The 24291-nt window shown below is 38.5% G+C and overlaps 1 protein-coding gene across 4 annotated transcripts in view; it reads left to right on the top strand.

Moving 5' to 3' along the window:
- Positions 1–24291, top strand: part of kat6b (K(lysine) acetyltransferase 6B) — a 177790-nt gene that overhangs the window by 117611 nt on the left and 35888 nt on the right. For 3 of the 4 annotated variants that reach the window (XM_039773499.1, XM_039773488.1, XM_039773481.1), the window contains exons 7-10: positions 8883–9817; positions 13197–13318; positions 21135–21247; positions 21493–21634. In XM_039773499.1, the coding sequence (XP_039629433.1) occupies positions 8883–9817; positions 13197–13318; positions 21135–21247; positions 21493–21634 (1312 nt within the window). The remainder of the gene's footprint in view (positions 1–8882; positions 9818–13196; positions 13319–21134; positions 21248–21492; positions 21635–24291) is intronic. The other variant, XM_039773509.1, reaches the window with a different exon arrangement.

Here is a 24291-nt window from a genome sequence, read left to right as displayed (position 1 = left end):
AATGGAGGCAAATTGAGCATCTGATCAAGGGGATGGTTGAAAGTGCAACGGTGCTTTTATTAAAACAGTCAACAAAATAAACAGTGTTCATAAAGTGCAGTTCTTCAATAAATAAATAATCCATAAAAAGGACTCGTGAAGGTTAAAACCATTGGAAAAAACAATCCTTTAAAACCAGAGGTTAGAATCTTCTCATGGAAGCTGTCTTTAAAAACAACAACAAATCCGGTGCATCGTTTATTAGCGTTTCTGTTAGCGTCTCTCCTGCTTATCCCGTTTGGGCTTAGCAGCAGGCAAAACGCTCTCTGCAGCTGCCCTCCTCTACACACACACACACATGAGACTGGAGACCTCCCGATCCCTGGCTCCGGTATGGCACTCATCCCAGTCCTGGAGAACTTGGTTTCCCACAACGGCCAGGTCGCCCACGTTGGGGATTCCAGCACCAAGTCTCCCGACTTCCGCTGCCTTTCCATGGCCTCTCTGCGGCCAGTCGCTTTCCTCTAGGCACTCCCGCTACCTGGTCACTCAGCGGGAGCAACCTCAACTCAAACGCCTGGGTGTCGGCCTAACACCCAGCTTCCTCGCAGCTGCCCACGAGCGCTCGATCGCGCGCTCACCACACTCACGCACCGCCTGCTTCCTCGCTCGCTCCCTGTAACCTCCGTCCTCTTTCCTTTTCTTTTTCTCTCCGGTCAATTCTTTTTCACCCCCCTCACAACCGACTCGCGCTTTTTAAGATGACGAGGGCCACAGCAGCTGCAGCATTAGCCATGGGACAATCACGAATGTGGGCAGTTCCTCACCTGTGCATTTGGTGAGAAACGCCCACACCCTACGGATCGTCCCACGGCTCGCTATGGCCCAACGACTCCTCGCTAAGCCGCGAGCCCGTCGATTACTTATTTAAAAAGAATAGCCTTTGCTCAACGAGCTGTGGACCCATAACACCACACTGCAGCTCGGTCGTTGTGTCAGGCAGAGTTGCGTCCCTCATTGTCACGCCTCCCACGTAATTGAGTGCCTGCCCATATAAGGCCGTCCGTCAGCAGCAATTCAATAGAAATGCTGCCGCTAAATATTCGTGGGTTAAGGACTGTGCATATGCAAAAGAAGATGTGATGGTCAGGGATAGACTAGTGTTTGGCACAAACTCCGCGAAAGTGCAATAGAAAAACTTTTAAGTGCCGGGTCTTGGCTAACATTAAATAAAGCCGTGGACATCGCAAGATCACATGACATAGCACAAGCAGAGCTGAGAACCTTCGATGCATGTACTCCGAGCGGCTCACGTGAACTGACTATGAACGCAGTATGCAGAGAACAAGCAAGAGCTCTAAAGAGCGCTGAACAAAAAACGCATTACACAATTGAGAAGGCAGCAAAAGAATATGAACCAAGTGACGCATGCAAGCATATTCATAAGTGCAGCTACTGCGGAAATAAAGCACGGTGTAAACCTTAAGTTTAAATTAAGTTCATAGACACACTGCTGCTGGCGTTTGTCATGCCTATGACGAATACGATATTCGCAAGATACAAGTTTAATGAGAAGACGCAGGGTATAAATGAGACTTTTGATCACTTTGTAACGGAGTTAAAATTGCTGTAATGGAGTTAAAATTGCTGGTGAAGGACTGTGCTTATGCAAACGAAGATGAGATGGTCAGGGATAGAATAGTGTTTGGACCAAACACAGCAAAAGTGCGAGAGAAACTAAGTGCCGGGTCTGAGCTAACATTAAATAAAGCCGTAGACATCGCAAGATCGCACGAGATAGCACAAGCACAGCTGAGAACCTTCGATGCATGTACTCTGAGCGGCTCACGTAAACTGACTTTGCAGGACTGGGAAAGGTAATCCTGTGCATGCAGTGTGTGATGTCTCAGATAGAGAGGAAGACAAGCTGTTTATTTATGCAGCAAGAAAGGAACGACCCTCTGAATCTGAACAAGCCTTTGTAGACATAACAATAGGAAAGCAAGGTGTAAAGCTTAAGTTTAAATTACGCTCATAGACACGCTGCCGCTAAATATTCACAGGCAAATCCACAACTTAATACTGGGAATGCCTGTTAAACATCTTAGACTCACGAGTACCGATTTGGGTAGTGAACACTTCGATGAATGAATCCTGTTATCCTTACAATCCTGACAAACACGGAATATAACTTGAACACAACACATCCTCCAAATACGAACCTGATTAAAAGAAATAATGATAATCAAATCCTTGATGATGGCAACACTCATAAGTGACAAAACAGTTACATTGACAATCATGTTACGTTATTTTTAAAATGTTTCCTTTTCTTTTTCATAACAACTTTAACACAGTACTTCTCCGCTGCGAAGCGCGGGTATTTTGCTAGTTTAGAATATGATATAAGAAGTACTGCTATTAACCAGTTCTTTTTCCTAAAGGCAGAAGAACACTGCAAACAGAATAGGTCTTAGAAAGCAGTTTGAAATTCATTGTAGAAATAATCAGAAAAATGTAAAAATAGCCCAAATATATTGTGGGAAGTAGTTGGTTTCCCAGAGAGAGCACTTGTGACGTGCCGAAGTTTGTTCCACAGATTAGGTACAAATAAGAATCATAGGTTCACAGGGTCTTTTGTTTTCTTTTTCAACGTGTCTGGAAAGAATAGGCACACAGTACAGTATGTAGGCAGACCAAGTCACAACAGGTGGTTTGCAAAGCAATATTTGGAGAGACAACCGATTACAGATAGACAGTTACAACAGTTTAAATTGAAAGCTAACAGGTTAGAAAATAAAACTAATGCAAATGTAGCAAGGGACAAAATATATAATCCATTGAGCAAAGCTAATGCACGTCAAATAGCTCTGGTGAAGTATAAAAATTGTCCATGGGTTACACAGTAATCATAAGGAAGTTTGGTCCTTGCGTGTGTGTGAACAGTTAACATTTGGATCTGATGATTGCATATAGCGCTGAACTGACCTCTCTGAATGAATAATTCCAAAACTATACTAATACAGTAAAAGGCAAAGCCCTCATTGACTCTCACTCACTCACTGACTCATCACTAATTCTCCAACTTCCCGTGTAGGTAGAATGCTGAAATTTGGCAGGCTTATTCCTTACAGCTTACTTGCAAAAGTTAAGCAGGTTTCATTTCGAAATTCTACACCGAACGGTCATAGCGGTAGATAACGGTCGACAACGTTCGCCATGTTGAACTTTCTTATTTATGGCCCCATCTTCACGAAATTTGGTAGGTGGCTTCCCTGCGCTAACCAAAACTGATGTACATACTTATTTCGGTGGTATGACTCCACTGTCAGTCGCCATATTGAACTTTCCAACGTCACTAATTCTCCAACTTCCCGTGTAGGTAGAAGGCTGAAATTTGGTACTTATTTCGGTGGTATGATTCCACTGTCGGCCGCCAGTTTGAACTTTTCAACGGTCTTTGTTGCTTATGGGCCCATCTTCAAGAAATTTGGTATGCGGGTTCCCAACTCTAACTGAATCCTACTTAAGTACATATATACGTCCATAGCCTGCAGCTCGGTCACCGTGTGAGGCGGCGTTGGGTCCCCCATCCCAACACCTCCCACGTTGATGGCACCTACCTTTTCCATTCTCTTTGTTACATATTGCACAGCCATATCAGGCTCACTCTTGATATCCGGAGGAACATTGTGTCTTATGTATTGAATGACTGGGACAGGTTCAAGGTGTGGACTGATGACGGTACTGGAGATAATTTGACTACACAGGAGCACTAGAAGAGTGAAATGCTTAAGCCCTTCACCTATGCATCTGCATGTGAGTTGATGGCTGCCGCTGAATTGTTCAGTTGTCGCTTTCAAGTGTACTGAAATGGCCAAATATTTTACACCTTTCGACAACCGCCAATGCCTCTTAAACATCTTAGATTGACAGTTGACGATTTCAGTAGTGGACACTTTGATGTTTATGAATGCTTAAACTCTCAAAAGCTGGATGTGAAGTTATCGATGAAACCGGTTGTATACTTACAATGCTTGACAGATGCCGAATGTCTCTTTAACAAAAGTCCTACAAATACTGTCGTAATTGAAACAAACCATGAAACTCAAACCGATTATGACAGCAGCAATCCAAGCTGTGAGATTTGAAACAAGATTACTGTTCACATGGCCAACTGTACGTTGCATGCTCAAGAGTAAGCTCGGCGCACAGCTTGGTCATATTACAACCGGAGGGCTCAACTCACAATGTGGTATACAAAGAGATCCTTAACAAATAATTATTGGTATATTTTCCCTTAGTTTAAAAAGGTTTAATTTTCTTCTTAATAAAAATTTTAAGGCAGTACTTCGCCGCTGCGAAGCGTGGGTATTTTGTTAGTATCATATATACCCATGTCTCTGTTTTTTTTTTTTTAACATCATAGACCATAAGGTGCATACTAATTCAGCGTGAGCAGGAACACTCAATAAAACAGAATAAAAAAAATCAGTTGATGATGAGATACGAAGAAGGCAGATTCACCAGCGTTTGTGTGTCCGCTTTTATCTCTCCAGATCAGCGAATATCCAGTTCCATTGCCTTAAAACACCACTCCTATCTACAGTTACTCCCAGTTTCAAATAAAAACTAACAGCATCAGCTCCCTTTAGTATGTTTCGTGATCGTGACTGAGAGAATAAAAGTGAAAAAAACATAACTTTCACAAGTCCTACAAATGCACACCGTCTGTTACAGACGCAAACCAAATGTATGTGTGTACTGTATAATATTAACAATAAGAGCAGCTGTCTACTGAAAATGGCAAATATAGGAGGCAGTCGGGATCGAACCGGGGACTCTTGATTACAAGTCAGTAAATCTTACTGCTACGCCACGGAAGTTGATGTCTTATTCTTGAACCTTGTGTAAAAGGGTTTTTTTTGATGATTGGACTGCAGGCTTCACATATTATATAGTTTATTTGTACATTTTGTCATTTATTACTAAAATATGAAAAACATTTCTGTTTTAACAATGTGTTTATACAGATTATTGTAGAAATGGAATACACATGAAATGCCATCCATCCATCCTCTTCCGCTTATCCGAGGTCGGGTCACTGGGGCAGCAGCTTAAGCAGAGAGGCCCAGACTTCCCTTTCCCCGGCCACTTCTTCCAACTCTTACGGAAGAATCCCAAGGCGTTCCCAGGCCAGCCGGGAAACATACTCCTTCCAGCATGTCCTGGGTCTTTCCCAGTGCCTCCTGATCAGATGCCCGAGCCACCTCATCTGACTCCTTTCAATGCGGAGGAGCAGCGGCTCTACTCTGAGCCCCTCCTGGATGACTGAGCTTCTCATTCTATCTTTAAGGGAACTCCGGGCGTATCTCATCCACCCCCGGGGCCCTGCCACCAAGGAGTTTTTTGACCACCTCGGTGACCTTAGTCCCAGAGATGGGAGAGCCCACCTCAGAGTCCCCAGGCTCTTCTTCCTCATTGGAAGGCATAGTAGTGGGATTGAGGAGGTCTTCGAAGTACTCCCCCCACCGACCCACAACATCCCGAGTCGAGGTCAGCAGCGCACCATTCCAACCATATACGGTGTTGACACTGCACTGCTTCCCCCTCCTGAGACGCCGGACGGTGGACCAGAATCTCCTCGAAGCCGTCCGAAAGTCGTTCTCCATGGCCTCTCCAAACTCCTCCCATGCCCGAGTTTTTGCCTCCGCAACAACCGAAGTCGCATTCCGCTTGACCTGCCGGTACCTATCAGCTGCCTCCAGACACATGAAATGCATGTGTTATAAATAACGATATATTATTTCCACTCTAAAACTCCAGCATTTCACTCCCAGATAATCAATCAAGGCATGAGCTGGGAGAACTTTGTACACGTTCTGCAGCTGTGGGGGGATGGAGTAGCAGGCTGCTTACATTTACAGGACAAAAGATACTGACGGAGAGTTGCGAACAGATTTAAGATGGGCCAGATCTGCGAGTGTTTTTCGTAAGCTATGGTAATTCTAGTGTTTAATCCATTAACTAAAATGAGAAATTTCTGAAGTCTTGTAATGATCTTTCTTCTTTCCTGACCCCAGTTCTAGAGCCTACCCAGGCAGAAACCAAGAGAGCAGGAAGTCATTGATTAACATGACATAATTTGTACAGTTCCAATAGCTCACCATTTGTTTTAATTAACTAAGGAATTTTCATATTCTAACGTTAATTTTTGATTCTAGGTATTTTTAAAAAGTAAGGAAGATAAGAAACCGGGTGCTTACATTTTATTCATGTTACCATAAAATGTGTTACGATGAAGCAATTGTTTACTTGGGTTGGGGTTTTTGGTAGCTCTGGTGTCTTTTCTAATCCCTTTCTCTTTTCTCCCTATCCTTTTCTGAGGTCTTTTGTCATTCCCCCTATATAATATATACTGCTCCAAAAAATTAAAGGATCACTTTTTAATCAGACTAAAGAATTAAGTCATTGAAACTTCTGGGATGTTGATCTGGTTAGTTAAGTAGCAGAAGGGGTTGTTAATCTTTTTCAGCTGCTTTGATGTTAATGAATTTAACAACTGGGGCAACAATGAGATAACCTCCAAAACAGTAATGGTTTAACAGGTGGAGGCCACTGATATTTTTCCCTCATTTATTCTGACTGTTTTTTCACTAGTTTTGCGTTTTGCTACCAGTCAGTGTCACTACTGGTAGCATGAGGCGATACTTGGACCCTGCAGGGGTTGCACAGGTAGTCCAACTTCTCCAGGATGGCACATTAATACGTGCCATTGCCAGAAGGTTTGCTGTGTCTCCCAGCATAGTCTCAACGGCATAGAAGAGATTCCAGGAGACAGGCAGTTAGTCTAGGAGAGCTGGACAGGGCAGTAGAAGGACTTTAACCCATCAGCAGGACCGGTATCTGCTCCTTTAGGCAAGGAGGAACAGGATGAGCACTGCCAGCAGGCCACTGGTGTGAATGTCTCTGACCAGACAATCGGAAACAGACATCGTGAGGGAGGCCTGAGGGCCCGCTATCCTCTAGTGGGCCCTGTGCTCATTGCCTGGCACTGTAGAGCTCAATTGGCATTTGACATAGAATACCAGAATTGGTAGGTCTGCCTCTGGCACCCTGTGCTTTTCACAGATGAGAGCAGGTTCACCCTCCGCATATGCAACAGATGTGAAAGGCCCTGGAGAAGCCATGGAGAACGTTATACTGTTTGTAACATCGTTCAGAATGACCGGTTTGGTGGTGGGTCAGTGATGGTCTGGGGAGGCATATCAATAGAGGAATGCACAAACCTCTACAGGCTAGACAATGGCACCTTGACTCTCATTAGGTATCGGGATGAAATCCTTGGACCCATTGTCAGACCCTATGCTGGTGCAGTGTGTCCTGAGTTCCTCCTGGTGCACGACAATGCCTGGCTTCATATGGTGAGATTATGTTTGCAGTTCCTGGAGGATGAAGGAATTGATACCACTGACTGGCCCCCATGCTCACCTGACCCAAATCCAGTAGAACACCTCTGGGACATTATGTTTCAGTCCATTCGATGCCGCCAGGTTGATCCTCAGACTCTCCAGGAGCTCAGTGATGCCCTGGTCCAGATCTGGGAGGAGATCCCCCAGGACACAGTCTGTCGTCTCACTAGGAGGATGCATACAAGCACGTAGGGGCCATACAATCTACTGAGTGTGATTTTAAATTGCTGCAATGAAATTTCGGCAAAATTAACTAGCCTGTCACATAATTTTTTCACTTTGATTTTGGATGTGTCTTTGAATTAAGCCCTCTGTAGGTTGATTATTTTCATTTCCATCAAACGATAGGGCATCCTTTCAATTCTAACACATTACCCAGTCCTTATCAGTATAGATATCCAGCATGATTTTTTTCCTGATTGAGATCTGATGCGTTTTTGAGCAGTTATGAGGTCTAAATGACCTGGGTCACCTAAGTATCGGCTCTAAGATGTGCCTGCCTGTAATGGACAGCAGGCTGCCAAGTTTCTTTAGTGTTCTTATTAAAATCAAATTTTAATTCACAATCAGGATAATGTCTTCAAATGAATCAGTGTGTCGGGTAAACAGATGAACAAGATAAAGTTAAATGATTACATCTGGTCACAGAAACATTTTCTCTTCTGTGACATTGAATGCTGTGGAATCCAGTACTATTAATTCAGTGGGGTGTCTATAGTAACAAAATACCAGTAACTTTTTGCTTATAATGTGATTAATTGCTGGCCATTGAAGCCAGTACTGTAGTAGCCTTTGCCAATTTTCAGTGTACTTGCATTATTTATCTTTTCTTTTAGAAAAAAATGCATTGCTTCTTACCTATATTTATACATATCAATTTTAATCTTAGAGAGATAGATACTTTATTAATCTCAAGGGGAAATTCACATACTCCAGCAGCAGCATACTGATAAAAAAAATCTGGTATAAAATGTGAGTTTTATTATTTTTTATGACCATTAGCACTTAATATATATAGCAGGACTTTGTATTATTATGGAGTTGTCTTCTGTGATGAGTAATTGTTTTACTTGAGTATATTCTGCATATTCTTTCATTGTTAAACTTGTATTATCTTCATTAGAATTTTGTTTTTGTAATTTTTTTATAATGAACTTTCATTTCTCAAAGTGTTTGCATTTAAAAAAAGTACAGTAGCAAGTTATAATGTAAATGTCACTATGCAAATATTACATTGTTTGATAAAATTTACTTTTGTACTATTCAAAAAATGCTTGCAAATAAACTGACATTTATATTTTAATGTTTGCGCTACTATTTGTTTTTCCTGAGTGATTGATAAAAACATAACTTTTTTTTTAAGCTTTGATTGAAAATGAACAAAATATATACTGTATATACTTATTTAATTTTTTCTTTTTTCTTCCACAGGTCTGTAGCCAACTCTGAAGGAACCCTGATAGCACTGGCAGGAAGGGGGTCACCTGGTAGGGGTCAAAAGATTAAAGTCTGTACCACACCTTCATCTGGTCATGCTGCATCTGTTATGGACTCAAGCAGCAGATTGGCTGTAACAAACCCCTCTTGGGCAGGTGACACGGCCCAACTCACCACCACCACGTTTTTCTCGTCCACATCCACTTCCTCTAAACTTAATAAGAAAACCAAAGGTCTTATTGATGGCCTTACAAAGTTTTTTACACCGTCGCCTATTGGCCGCAGGTCCCGTGGCGAAATAGTAGACTTTTCAAAGCACTATCTCCCAAGGAAAAAAGGCCCCCAGAAGCAGTCATACACTTCTCATTCCAGCATGGTGGCTACAGGTATCACCCAAAAAATAAACTCTCCTATCAATGCACACCCACCTCCCCCTGTATTACCTGGACAGAGTCCCAGTTCGCAGAAATCCAACAATTCCACTTCTGCTAACTCACCCCAGAGCTCTTCTAGTCAATCTAGTGTTCCTTCTTTTGGTAGCCTTCCTAATAGTAACCAGCTTAAGGGACTTTTTGATGGACTTTCTCATATCTTTACCGCTCAGGGACAGTCTCGAAAGAAGGGACATCCTAGTTATGCACCTCCCAAGCGTATGCGCCGTAAAGCGGACCTGTCTTCCACATCAAAATCTCTTTCTCGGCTGCATGGAAAAAGAGAGATAAAAAATAGGTTAGTTTCCAGTTCCTCCTTGTCATGTTGGGGAATGTCAAGAGGACGCACTTTTAAGGCCGCTCATTTCAAGCGAACTTTCTTGAAAAAACACAGGATGCTAGGCAGAGTAAAATATAAAATGACCCCTCAAAAGGGGACCCCCACACCAGGGAAGGGGAGCTTGGGAGACGGAAGAATTATTCCTGATCGGGATCATGGTAAGCAAAAGGTCAAACTTCCAACCAAACCTGCATCCCGTCCAATAGATGATTTTAATCTGTTACATCGGCCTTGGACTTTAATTATTGTTGCTTCGCTTTATTAGGAAAGTAAACAAACTTTCCCTGTTTTTCTAATGCTGATTAACAATTGTTTTTCAACTAATTCTGTAGCAACATAATTTTATCTTTTTCCCCCTCTTTTTTTTTCTTTTGCGTTTTGTAGTGGCATTAGGATCCCAAAATGCTTCCATAAGGGCTTTGTCGTAGTGCATGGCCTGCAAACTTCATCTTGCTCCCTTGCTCTGTCCCTGCCACTTTCTTTTGTAGTAGTTTAGCCATTGTCTTAACAGCAGGTTCAGCAGGCCTCTCCATCCTACATTTGCCTCTGCTAGAAAGCTTTTCATAATATATTTTCATTCTCGCTCCGCTTCACCAAAAAGATCTTGCCATTCTAATTCTACACTGTGCATGTTTCATATCTGTAATAAAATATTGTTCACTTTAAGCAGTGCTGTTAATTCAATTGATTACACAAAAATGTTGATTCTCTTCTTTTATGTTTTTGTCTTTGTTTAATGATTTAAAGTCATAATTGTATACAATTACAAAGTGGAATGGACATAATAGTATTCCTTTACTTTAATTTCCAATACTGTGAAAATTAGTATAATAATTTTACTGTGGATCTTAGCACTGTAAGATGATTCTGTACTTCGGACAGGTAACCCTACAATCATTAACTATTTGTTGAGCAAAAAAATTCATACTAGAAAATGAGTTTAGGGTTTAGCTTAAGCTTATTAATAAAGTATAAGAATTTAGATGTAGACGATCTTTGTTTTACATGTTTGGATACAAAAGCATGGGCAATGTAAACACAGTTGCTCTTAAGTATCTCTTTTCTCGAATTAGATTTTTTTTTTTCATACATTCAATTATTCAATGGAAAAATTTAAACTCAAGTTAAGGTCCCATTTTTATCTAAAGTCTTTTTAAAAAAGTTTAGTGTTTGGAAATAAAAATTGCTGTCACTGAAATAAATTAGTTCACTGGGACATCAGCCAATTGAAATTTTATCATATTTTTTGTTTGTTTAAAAAAAAAAATAGCATTGCAGGTTATGGTTTCAATGGCAAAGTTATTGAATGGACTACAAGTTGAATTATTAATGTTATATTAATGTGAAGGACTACAATCAAGTGTTTTGTTTTTTTTTTAATTTTGCAAAGCCGATACAGAAAAGTATTCTTGGATATGGGTTATCAGTTCATAAATGTGTATTAATAATCATTTGTGGTAAATCTCAAATCTGAGAAGAATGGCACTGTAGTAGTGCTGGATCGGTACTACAATTTTGGCTTTGGTATTGATAGCAGTTTTCAGACTCAAGTACTGGCACTGAAGCAAATAATGGATAGCTAGCTGCCCATAACTCTATCCTACCCTTACACCCCCTCCTACATAACCTGGTTGCGTGCTCATAAGCCCACCTGGTATAATGCATAAACATTTGTTGTGCCACATAAATGCATGCCTCCCTACTTTGCTATAAGCTACAGTTTCCCTTAGAATTCTCCAGTGTGTCAAAATTTGTTCACAGCATGTCAAAGAGAAGGGGGAAGGTATGGTGGTTTGTTCACTGTATACTTTAAACCATGTAAAGAGGAGAAGGTGGTTTAGGGGGAATTGTCACACAAAGAGGCTACATCCACAGTACTTTGTTTTCATTTAAAAGTTTTTTAAACCAAAACAATTTCCATTCATGCCTGCATTTTCACATTATTTTCAAAATGATTCCTGTCCATAATGAAACCCGAAAGCCATGACATAGACCCTCTCTTATATTGTGCGTTCGCGCATTGGTGGGAAACACCATGAAGGAGCTGTGCAGTGAAAACTTTAGCGCCCCATGAAAATCAGTTTCCTGTGTGCTTTGTGCTATCAAAAATGTCAACAGGCATAGGACTCGGATAGAGCCTTCACAGCATAGGAAAAACATTTTTAAGGAGCTGTGGCGTATTGTCCCAGTAACACGTTAATGCCCTATTTACAGTTAATAGTAACAATCTTTAGATCAGGTGGTAGTTGTCTGCAAATGTTGTTGCAAAAGTGAAACGAACAAAAAAAGCTAAACTAGTGTGTGTGTGTGTGTGTGTATATATATATATATATATATAAAAAAAATTATATAAAGTAATAAACGTTGGTTGGAGAGTGTCAATCGAGTTATATAAAAACTAATTTATCAAATACAATTTAGATGCATACAGGTAAGCAGCACATCAGCCACCATGGGATGCAACTCTTTTATGCCTGCTACGGTGGAATATTTCCTCTACACCAATCTAGTGCTCTAGACTCTTCACCTCGCAAGCTTGGCAGTCAGGTCCCCCTGTCTGTCCCTTTTTTTTACACATCTTTTTCTGTCAGTCTTCTCATACTGAAAGTTTAGTAGGCTGCGAGTTGAAACTTTTATGTTTTCATGCCACATAAATGAAGGCTCTCTGTGATGCGTCAGTGGCACGTGTTCACATATCGCTGCAGTGAAAAGTACGATAAATAGCAGCAGACATATCGTTTGGCACAGAATTCACACTTTTATTATGTTATTATGCTACGTGATCATGTGGCCACCCATAGTTTTAAAAAAAAAAAAAAAGCTCTAGTGTTTCATAAAGGGAAAGGGGAGTCTACAGTGCGTCAGAGAGCGGAAGTACAAAGGGCTGAACGCAAAGTCTTTTTAAACTACTTTTTGCTCCTAGTATTCCTGGTACCATACTGTTTTAACAATTAAAGTTTTTCTGTACTTTTTTTGGTGGTACTTTCAGTGCCAGTATACCGAGCAACCCCCCTTTTTTTTTTTTTTTTTAAATTATAACTTTGTTACATTTGTTGTTTTCAGACACATTTCTTCTTTATTTAACTTTATTGATTAGCATTATCCTGGATTCTTTTTAATTTTGAGAGCTATTCATTTATTTTTCTCTGTTTCAAGAAACTACATGTGACCTGTATTGTCTGATATTAAGCACTGAAACTTACAGGCTGCTTGTATGTACTGTGGTCAGATATTCTAAAACTATTTGCCAGTTTTACTGTTTGCTGTAAGTAAAGGCTTCAGGCAAATATTTAATAATGAAATCTATACATAATAACACAATTTAATTTATTGTAATGTTTCTAGTCTTTACATAATATGTATCTAGCTTTGTTTAAGGCTCAATTCTCCCATAGTGGAGTTTGTTTTATAAGTCCATTTCAAAGTTGCTGATTGCAACTGTTTAAAAAAATAAAATAACTTGACTGCCTTTTGTTTTCTTTTGCTGTTTCTGTTTTAGCTTTTGTATATTTAACACTTTAATCTTTTTAATGGCAGATAACAATGGCAAGAAAAAACTAAAGACAGAGAACAGCGGTGTGTGTATAGTCAACACCAAGGACAATGTTACCGAAGAGGATGTAGAGATGTTTAAAAAAGCTCAGAAACTTTCAGAAGAGGTAATTATTTAATAATTACCTAATATATGCTAGCTTCTAACCATATCAGTATGTCCATTAACGCATATTAGGCAACCAGTTTTGGATAGCAAGTTAGCAGTGTGGCATAGTGGTTAAAGCTCTGGAGTTCAAACACTGAGTCTGTGGATTCAGATCCTGCTACTGACTCTTTGTGACAATGAGCAAGTCATTTCCCCTGCCTGCACTTCCATTGGAAAAGTAAAAGAAATTATACTAATTGTATCATGAGTGATGCAAGTCTGTTTGGATAGATGAGTCAGCCAAATAACAATAAGAAAATGGGTAGATTTGTTTTATTTCAAAATTTAGCACAGTCTGGTCCAGATCACTCTAGTTAACCTTTACAGCTACTTCCTCATCAAGTAACATACAGGGTACTGTGCCAATGGTTATAGCCTTCAGTTGTTGTAGGATGAAAAACTCGGCTTTAGTGGGGTCAGGTGATCTTAACTTCAATTGTAGAAATACAATAATATGTGGGGATTGAGTTTTTACCTTTTTAAATAAATAAAAATAAATAAACAAAACTGCACCTAGGTCCCTGTTACAACTATAAAATGTAACATGCTTATGAGGAGTGATTTAAATAGCTTTTGTCATTCAATGGTTTTGATTTTGTAAGTGGTTAAATGTTAACTCTGTGTTCTAAAATAAATTTAGTACAAGTTACTAGCATTTTTTTTCATAGTTTTACCTTTCTTGTATCAGAACCAAGCAAATCTGAATGTTAAAAATCATAAGGTCAAATATCTTTTTGTTCAGTGAATTTCTAATTCCACAGAGCAAGTTCAAGGTTAGACATATTATATTCTGTACAAAATTTACATGGCCCCTTTTTCTCGATATGTAGGAGGGCAAGATTAGGTTGTGCTCAAGCTTTATTCTTTCGTCACTTATAACACCCATGTTAAAAGATATTACTATGTTAAATTTTTAGCTGTGTTCTGAAAGCAGTTAAATAAATACTAATTTCTTGAAGTTACATGTTTCAGTCTTGTCTGTTTAAAATTAAATTATGAGCTTACTGATGCTTCTCCTCCCTCCTTTAACCTTGCTTTTGGTGAAAAGTTTGTGTGCAACTTTCATATTTTTTTACGTAATGAACTTTGCCCAAGGATTAAATTTGGTTTTTACCTTGAACAGGGTGGACAGCTGCATTTCAAACTTTTCTATTAAGCCTTTGTTTTGTATCCCTTATCTCACTGGTTTTCCATCCTCTTCACCCCTTTTTGGCTCTCAATTGAATTCCGTCTAGCTTTACTTGCTGCTATCTTTCAAATTCTTTGACGTTCAGCTCCAACAAATTTGGTTCTGTTTTTTCATATTATTCAAGATTTACTGTTGCATTATCATGGAATTTGTGAGCGTTACCAGGTGTATTTTACTAGGTTCATCTACTTCCACGATTTGAAAATTAACTGCACACACACAGCAATCATATCCAGACAAAGTATTGAGTAGTGCCAGTTGCCAGTCACTTGGCAATATTTCACATAGGTTTCCTTACATGGGAATCACTATCACCAGCACTTATAAACATGCGGAAGTCCTCACGATCTCTTTTGGTTATATGCCACTTACCAACCACACAATGTCTGTCTTTTACCCCAATTGTTGGAATTATTGAGGAGGGGCCTTGCAGCCTTGATTAACCCGGTGGGCAGGAAAGCAGCAATCTTCCCACACTATGTGACTTTTTACTTTCTCGTATACGAAGTATAGGGAAAGCAATGGAATCCTCCAAAAATTCAATTTCAAGATTTTGATGAATCTCAATGTTTTCGACCTCCCAGAATCCAAAAATCCCTTTGTGTGTGTTTAAACATGATAACTTGAGTACACTTCCACTTAGGTCAACCAAATTTTGCATACACGTATTAGGTACAAAACTTTTGGGCTATAGCTGCTACCCGTGAGCAGTACTTTACCCTTTATTCATGCAGCTGCAGAGGCCAATTTATTCAACTTTACTTTTATAATAATTGTTCAATATATTATTAACTTTGATTTGTTGTTGATGGTTCTTTATTGTACATAATATAAAAAATATAACAAATGTCTTGCAGTTTACTCTTCATATATCCATCCCCATATCTGAGTATACGTGAAAGTCTAGTGGTTTCCTGATTTTTTTTATTATTTCAATCACTCAAGATAAAAGACTGTAAAAAAAATAAAAAATTAAAACATGGTATTTACTAATGTTGATGTTGACACTCAGGTTATGTTTTCCGACGTCCAAAACAGGTGGTCTGGTTTCTTCATCTCTGACGTCGCTTCCAATGTTGTTGCCCATCTGTCATCATTTTTTGGTCCTTTAGACAAGCCATATTTATATTAAAATTTCATGTGGTGCTTTGGGATATGTGAAATTGCACACATTTTATTGGCTGGCGGTCTTTGTAATAAATATCAAAGGCAGGGTTCTTTTTAGGCACCTGTTATTTTTTTCTCAGTTTATTAAACTAGCTTATATGGGTTCCGGTTCTTGCTTGTTTTCTGTTCTTAGGTTATAAACTAATTGAAACAACTGCAGTTATAAACCAACTGAAAGAGATGCATTAAAGTTATGAAGTACTGGTGCAATACAGAAGGATTGTACAAGAAAGGATGCTTGCAATGCCTGAAATTTAAAGTCCTGCAAATCTAGTTCATCCTGGTTTATTTGAGCAAAGTAATTAAAACTTAATATGAAAATATAAGCAATCTGCAGTTTCAAAAATTGAAGATCTTCCACTCCAGGGCTGTAGTCCTAGTGTTGTTTCATATTTTTTAAAAAGCTGAGAAATTATTTATTTTTGTGCAGAAATGGTGTTTGCAGACCTTTTAGCTTTTACAATAATGCTTTTAATATTGGCGGGAGTCCCATTTCCTTTGTGCACTGGTCCTCGTTACATATTCGTACGCTCTGCAATGTTTTTGGGTAGTCGGCTCCCTTTCATTCCTTGACCTTTTGTCTAAACTCTTTGCCAACCTGTAATGTCAGTCCTAAAAAAAAAAAAGGCATTTCTCAGTTCTTCCCTATTTCCTCATTTATTCTCCGTATTTAATTTTTTATATTTTGAATATCTAATCAGGTTTCAAATCAAACTAGTCACTATGCTATATCTCTGAATGCAGGCACAGAGCCTCTTGTCATTTCAGTCAACTGGGATTCAGATTGGATTCCCGTCCTGCCTTTTAAAGAAGTCAAAAATTCCTATAAAAACTTTCATCACTAATTTATAAAATTTAAAATTGTCCATAGAATTAACTCCCTTGAAAAGATGTTTAAAGAGTTTAGTCGCTCACCCAATTTGTAGTGTATGCTCTCGTTTTTGTCTTCCTTTTTTGTTTACTGCCCTCCTGCCTTGTTTTTGTAATTCTTCATTTTCTGCTGTCTTTTGCTTGCTTTGGATGTTTCTATTCTCAGTTCTCTGTTGCTTTTTTTCTTCTGGATTTTTTTTTTTTTTGTTTTACTTAGTTTCATCCATTTAATAAGTTGGTTTCATTAGGCTCTTTAACTGTGTAGGTCCTTCTGTTCTCACTGTAAAAACCAAGAGCAATTTCTAATACTTGCCTAGAGGAACTTATTTTAAACTTTAAAAGCTTTTAGTTGAACATATTCATTTCTCTTCTCTATTTACTATGTTATCTCAAGAAGAAAAAAATATTTTGCTGTAAATTTTAGGATTGGGTAAAAATATAGTTATTTTTTTTTCCCCAATTAATCGTTTTTTTATTTATACAATTCAATATCTATTCTTAAAGATCCCAAGATCGATCTTGTGAATTTCTGTCTTGCTTGTATTATTATATGTACATAGATTTTTTTGCTTTTCTTTATTTTTTGTGTCCAAACCAGTAGATGTTGCTAATGTGCCCGCTAAGGCTTTGTATGGATAAAGCACTTTAATACTGTGCATAAACGTTGTGTCCTCTTTAACTGAAATAAGTGTCTTTGACACTACCACCAGATGTGTGGACATACAACAATGATGTGTTGGTAAATAACTGCATTAAAGCAAAGCTATATGCATAAGTTAATTATTGGTGTAACACAACAAATTTAAGAAATCACTTATCCCGCCGTCACCCAGAAACGTCTCAGTTGACATCCAAACAAGTAGAGCCTAAACAATCTGCACTGGAGACTGTTTAGCTTCAAGCTTTCGTTTAAGTCACTTCCTTCCCAAAACATAACAAAATCTAAGGCAAATTTTTATCTATAAAGATAAGAAACCCTAAAGGTAAGAGTCTCTACCACACACCTCACCCGGCAAAGCAAGCAGACGGTTGTTGGAATTTTCAGTGGAGCCTGCGATACAAAAGTGAACTTGTGCTCAAAGCAGCTGACTTGAACTAGCACCATAATAGCGCCATTATCAGTCACAATGGCTGGTTCTTTTTCTTTATATTCCATTCATTTAATGCCACTGTCTAAACCTCGTTTTAAAATGCTTCCTTTCTGTCTGAGGACTGTCGGGAGACATTTTTAAGACTGATAAACGTTACTACTATAACTGAAGAACTGAAGAAATGTGTAACTTACGGAATTGCAGAAAGACACAAGTCCCCACGCTTATCTTTAATTTCAACTAATTCAGGATTGTTTTAAATGTCCATTAGGGGAATAAATTTGGTTAACTGTTTAGATGAAGAGTGTCTACGTGGAGATTCATAACACACAAACAAGTTATTTAATTATTGTTAAAGAAGCAATATTTGATCAATTTATAATATTTTTCGCAAGATGATATAGATGTTTTATAAAGTAGATGCCAAACTAAAACAAGGAGTTCCCCATGATGTGTTGACTCTGATGTGGCGATACATGCCTTACATACAACTATGGTGTATTAAGAATGAGTACAGTGCTATAAAAAATAATTTTTATTAAAGAGCAATGATATTTTGTTCCACATCTCTCAAGTATGATATTAACTGTTCATTATTAATCAAGTGTTTCTTCTTAAATGCCCATTGTTAAATTCCATGCTTATGCAGATGTTATGAAGTCACTATGTAGCCACCATTCAAATAAAAGTGTTACTGAAATTTGTCATATTATTGTTCCCTGTGCATGGTTAAGTAATTTCTAAAAAAAAAAAAAAAATGAATAAGCCACCACTTCAAATATATCAGTGCACACTAATTCAGTCAAGGTAAAATATTGAATTGAATTAGGGCATTGTGAATTGTAATCAAATCAGGACATCCGTGCTAATACCCAGTACTAATCGGGATGTACTTTACAGAGCAGCATTTCTTTTATATACCATTTTAGCTGTCCTCAGGAGTTTGGGGTAAGGTTGGGGTGAGGTCACACTGTTATAGTGGGTTGAGTACTTTCTTCTATTGTTGATATTTGCGCTTTTCCAAATTTTGTTCACCTCATTTTAAGAAAAATTAATTTAAAAAAAGCTCCCGAAGAAAGTGTACATTTTTTATTTTTTTTTTGTGCCCTTGACTCATCAGGACACTTGATAATAATACAATTCTAGCAAAAACACACACATACATATGCATAGCATGCAACATTGTGTATATACTAAAGAAAAATATGTACAGCATTCCTTCAGGATATTTAAGTACTGTACCAGGGTCAGTCACTTTCACAAGCCATAGTCAAGAGATGAGCTGCAGAACTCCATTGTGGCAGGACATCTTTCAAAGATGATCCAAGGTCTGACCATACTTCGACATCCAATATCAGAAGAAAATATGATTACCACAGAAAGGATAATTAGAATTTAAAGATGGTATGGAGATAGGAGACACTATAAGGATTAGTAATTGCTCAGGTGATCCCATTCTTCATGATCAATTAAACATGACAAAAGTCTTTGTACATTGGGTGTCCATTATGTTTACTTCTGAAATGAAGCGTCACTGCACCCAGTGTTCCAAGAATTGTATAATGATTTTGGACTAGGAGAAACTGAAGTTTTGAAACAATGGAAATGTGTGTAGTCATGTACTATGTGTAGCACATATTTGATTGCTTGCCTCAAAAGGCACACATAACCAGTCAGTATTAACACTGACTTGCTTTAATGTTTCCCTGTTTGGGAGGGCCTACCTGTGACATGCTGTGCCAGTGATGAAGACATCAAGTCAGATGAAAAATGATTGCATAAGCAAGACAAAAACACTGTTTGGTTTTCAGAGAAAAGATTTATGAATATTATTGTTAAGTCTTGAAAGTATTTAAGCATACCTTGTTATTAATAGAACCAAAATACCACTGGTCCTGGAAACGGAGAAAGTGTTTTTTCGTGATGCATCCACATGTAATAATTTGACTGTTTTTTTTTTTTTTTTAAAGAAGTTGCAAAGATTAAGACATGCTTATTACATTTTACGTTTACAGTATGTTTTGTTGTAGGTAATTCTTTCAGATTAATACACATGACATTTCATTCTTATAAGACTAAACCTCTTTATATTGTTTTAGTGTTAAATGTTAACCCACTACATTCAATAGTTATGTTAGTTTTTTTCCATTCCTTTTGCAAATTCACATGGTAGGTCTGCTTTTGTTATTTAGTGCAGCTAGCGTTGTGTTCACAAGTGACATTTGAATCCATTTAAGTGGGCATAGCCCTTGATCATGATTTTGTTGTCTCCTTCTCCATAAAACTCTTTTGATGGAAATGATGAAAAAGGAACCCCCAGTGTTTTGGAGTGAAGAAATTTGGTTTACTTCTTTTCCATCTGCTGACTTTTATCCTGTATTCACTTTGCATCATTTTAATGTGATGTATACCGTTCATTAGAAACCTTCACAAAGAAGTGTGACATGATTAAAGCAATTATTGGTCCGTTCAGGTTTGATGATGAGGCTGCCCACCTGGAAAAAGAGTGGTTTGCTCTGTTGTGGTCAGTCAAATTCAGATCCCTTGTTTAGAATGGTACTTAAAGGCTATTGCAGATTCATGAAAATATTGTTTTGCCAGCGGTGATGCTGTTGTACCAGTTGATGGTGGCAAACCAAGAGCAAGTCCTTGTAAAAAGTTTCTATTTGCTTGTTAATTTATATCTGCTTCTTTATTTTTGAGCGGACACATTGGGCACCTGTAAGCGAAATGAGGTACCAGAATGGGATTGTTTCAGTGCAACTGGTTAAGAAGTTCAACAATCCAGAAAAATGTTAGCCTTAGAGCCAACATTCCTCTGAATCAAGAGGAGCCAGCTGCTGCAGTTTCGGCATTTAATACCTGAATTTTCTGGATGCCTGAAATGACCCACTTGGAAGTGAACCATGGGCAAATCCCGAAAATACTGGAAAGATTGCTTCTCTTGGTTGACCTGAGAAAAAGCTGGATACTGAAGTCTTGTTTGATCAGTCCAGTCTGTTAATATAGTTTGATAAACAAGTATATGGCTTTGTACCTGTTCAGCTACCAGCAATGAGTAGGCTTTGGCCAAACTATTTTTGCCATGTTTTCAGTGAGTGATAGTGTTGGATGAACAAAAGCAGCCAAATGCCTTTTAAATAAAATCAAAAATGATATAAATATAGAGCTGTGAAAATAATGGTGGATTTTTATTTTTTTTTTGTCTTAATTTTTTGGTGCCTTAGAGAGGTGCTTATTTTGGTCTTGTCTGGAATATGCTTGGGCCCATCAAATGTTCCACCTGCACTAAGTAATAATAATATATATTTGGAAGGTTTTTTTTTTTAAAAAAAAAAAGAAACCTTTTCATTCATAGGAAATTAATTTTTTTTCTTGTAAATCTTTAATATTAAACTGATAAGCCACAGAACTCTTCCCATGTTAAAGCTACTAACATTTTATTTCTTTTTTCACAGAAAGTTAGGTATGCAGGAGCTGCAGACTCTGGCCGCTATCCTGCAGTAATTGAATTTGGGAAGTATGAAATACACACTTGGTATTCCTCACCTTATCCACAAGAATATTCAAGGTATACTTTTAATATGCTCGTTAATGAGATATATTCATGAAATATGTAATAGTGTTTTAATATATGTAAATAGGGTCATGCTTAGCTTTATATGGTCAATTTACTGGCTCCTTAAAGACAATTTGAAATAAACTAGATTAGTCTCTGAGTTAATTATTAGTCTCTGTATTAATTGCAATTCTTAATTATATGATTAAATGTCCTTGATGAGGTTCCTCTTTGAAATATTTTTTTCGCTTCCACAGGTTGCATAAGCTTTACCTTTGCGAGTTTTGCCTTAAGTACATGAAAAGCAAACACATTCTTCAAAGACATTCAAAAAAGTGTGGTTGGTTTCATCCACCAGCCAATGAAATTTACAGGAAGGAAAATCTTTCTGTTTTTGAGGTAAGCGGTATGTAAAAAGTGGTTGCTTTCTTATGTGTCATTTAATTTTAGAATGTAGTCTCAACATATCTGTCAATTTAATAGAATGGTGTAGATTTAAAGTAGGCTAAAAGTGTACATCTAACCAATAGCATATTTTAAGTTTTATTAAAAAAAATGGCAATGTGTAGTGTGTCTTAGTTGTTTCCTGTTGAAACGTTCTCTTTAGTACTTTTTAAGTTAATGTCTGGATCCCTGCAACTCTATATTGAACTCCGCAAATGAATAACTCGCATTGTTTTGGGTAGGTTTTAAATTATGTGTTTAAAATAAACATAGCAACTATTTTGTACACCTTAATAAATATGCTTTAATTATTTCATGCATTCACAAAACCTGTAATAAGTACCTGTTGTCATTCATCAGGTCTGTCTGTGTGCTTGAAACTACTTGACTCTTAGTGTACTCTGACATTTGAGAACTGTGGAATATCACAAAGCATGTAGTACAAATGTTTGAAATTTCAGTAGCTCCCATTTAAAAGCATTGGTGTGTTTTTTGAACTTGTCATTGTTTAAACAGAATAACATTCTTTGTGACTTCAATTACAAGTTAGTTTACGGTTTCAAGTTTACGTTGAGAGAAGTTATTTCAGCTCTTGTTTAGATCGATAAGATACTTTTATTAACCTCCAAGGGGAAATTCACATACTCCAGCAGCAGCATACTGATAAAAACAATATTAAATAAAGAGCAATAAAAGCGCAGTGCAAATTAAAAAATGCAAGGTGAAGAGTGTGAGGTGGGTATAACAGTCTATAATCTTGTATAGTGTTAACGGTGGAATTGAGTCACATAGTGGGGGGCAGGAACGATCTCCTCAGTCTATCAGTGGAGCAGAACAGTGATAGCAGTCTACCTCTGAAGCTGCTCCCCTGTCTGGAGATGACACTGTTCAGTGGATGCAGTGGATTCTCCATGGATGACAGGAGCTTGTTTAGCGCCCGTCGCTCTGCCACAGATGTCAAACTGTCCGGCTCCATGCCTACAATAGAGCCTACCTTCCTCAGCATTTTGTCCAGGCGTGAGGTGTCCCTCCTCTTTATGCTGCCTCCCCAGCACACTACCGCGTAGAAGAGGGCGCTCGCCACAACTGTCTGATAGAACATCTGCAGCATCTTATTGCAGTTGTTGAAGGACGCCAGCCTTCTAAGGAAGTATAGTCGGCTCTGTCCTTTCTTACACAGAGCATCAGTATTGGCAGTCCAGTCCAATTTATTATCCAGCTGCACTCCCAGGTATTTATAGGTCTGTACTCTCTGCACACAGTCACCTCTGTTGATCACAGGGTCCGGTCCATGAGGGGCCTGGGCCTCCTAAAATCCACCACCAGCTCCTTGGTTTTGCTGGTGTTCAGTTGTAGGTGGTTTGAGTCGCACCATTTAACAAAGTCCTCATTTAGGTTCCTATATTCCTCCTCCTGCCCACTCCTGATGCAGCCCACGATAGCAGTGTCGTCAGCAAACTTTTGCACGTGGCAGGACTCCAAGTTGTATTGGAAGTCTGATGTATATAGGCTGAACAGGATCGGAGAAAGCACAGTCCCCTGCGGCGCTCCTGTGCTGCTGACCACAATGTCAGACCTGCAGTTCCTGAGACGCACATATTGAGGTCTGTCTGTAAGATAGTCCACGATCCATGCCACCAGGTATGAATCGACTTCCATCTCTGTCAGCTTGTCCGTAAGGAGCTGAAGTTGGATGGTGTTGAAGGGGCTAGAGAAGTCCAGAAACATAATTCTTACAGCACCACTGCCTTTGTCCAAGTGGGAGAGGGATCGGTGTGGCATATAGATGGTGGCATCCTCCGCTCCCACCTTCTCCTGGTATGCAAACTGCAGAGGGTTGAGGGAGTGGTGGACCTGTGGCCTCAGGTGGTGAAGCAGCAGGCACTTCATGGTCTTCATCACATGTGACATCAGAGTTTTTTTTAAGCCAATTTCTCACACACACACACACACAAAGTAAATGTGTGATTTCACAGAATATGAATTTAAATGTGGCAGAAATATAAATGTTTTGTCTTTAACAGTATGGATGCTAATATTAAAACTTTAAGTGTCCCACAGGGTGCAGTTTGTCTTTTTACAGAAGCTCTTTAATTAAACTGGTGGATAAATAAATAATTATACACACACACACTTCGGTCTGAACAGACACTAGAATGACTATAAAGCAAATTTAAAATTAAAAAGAGAGTAAAGAAAAAGTCTGATTTGGCTGTTACAGTCACATTGGTGCTAATTAAAGCGACTCAATTCAGTATAAAATTGTATGGTTGTAAAAGTCGTAACAAATCTGAAGATAAGACCAGTCTCACTCTTGTTGTTTAGGTGGTACAGTATGAGTTGGGTGAGGTGATATTGATGGTGTCAGGACGTCCTCGCGGGTAGGGACTTGGGTCCGGAGACACCATGTGAATGAGCACATTCAGTGTCAAGTTTGTAAGCTTTACATTTGCAAATCGAGGTTTACCTAGTTTGAGGCTAAAGTGTGATTCATTCATATCAATAGTGGCCTCACATTCGGTTATATTTAGTACCCTAGCCATGCAAAAGTCAATTTGGGATTTGTCTGATATATTCTGATACTGAAATAGTCAATGCTTTTTGCCATAATA

This window comes from Polypterus senegalus, chromosome 1 (assembly GCF_016835505.1).
Source record: "Polypterus senegalus isolate Bchr_013 chromosome 1, ASM1683550v1, whole genome shotgun sequence".
Taxonomy (NCBI): domain Eukaryota; kingdom Metazoa; phylum Chordata; class Cladistia; order Polypteriformes; family Polypteridae; genus Polypterus; species Polypterus senegalus.
The sequence above is the reverse complement of the archived record's forward strand: the minus strand, read 5'-3'. Positions and strand labels throughout refer to the sequence as shown.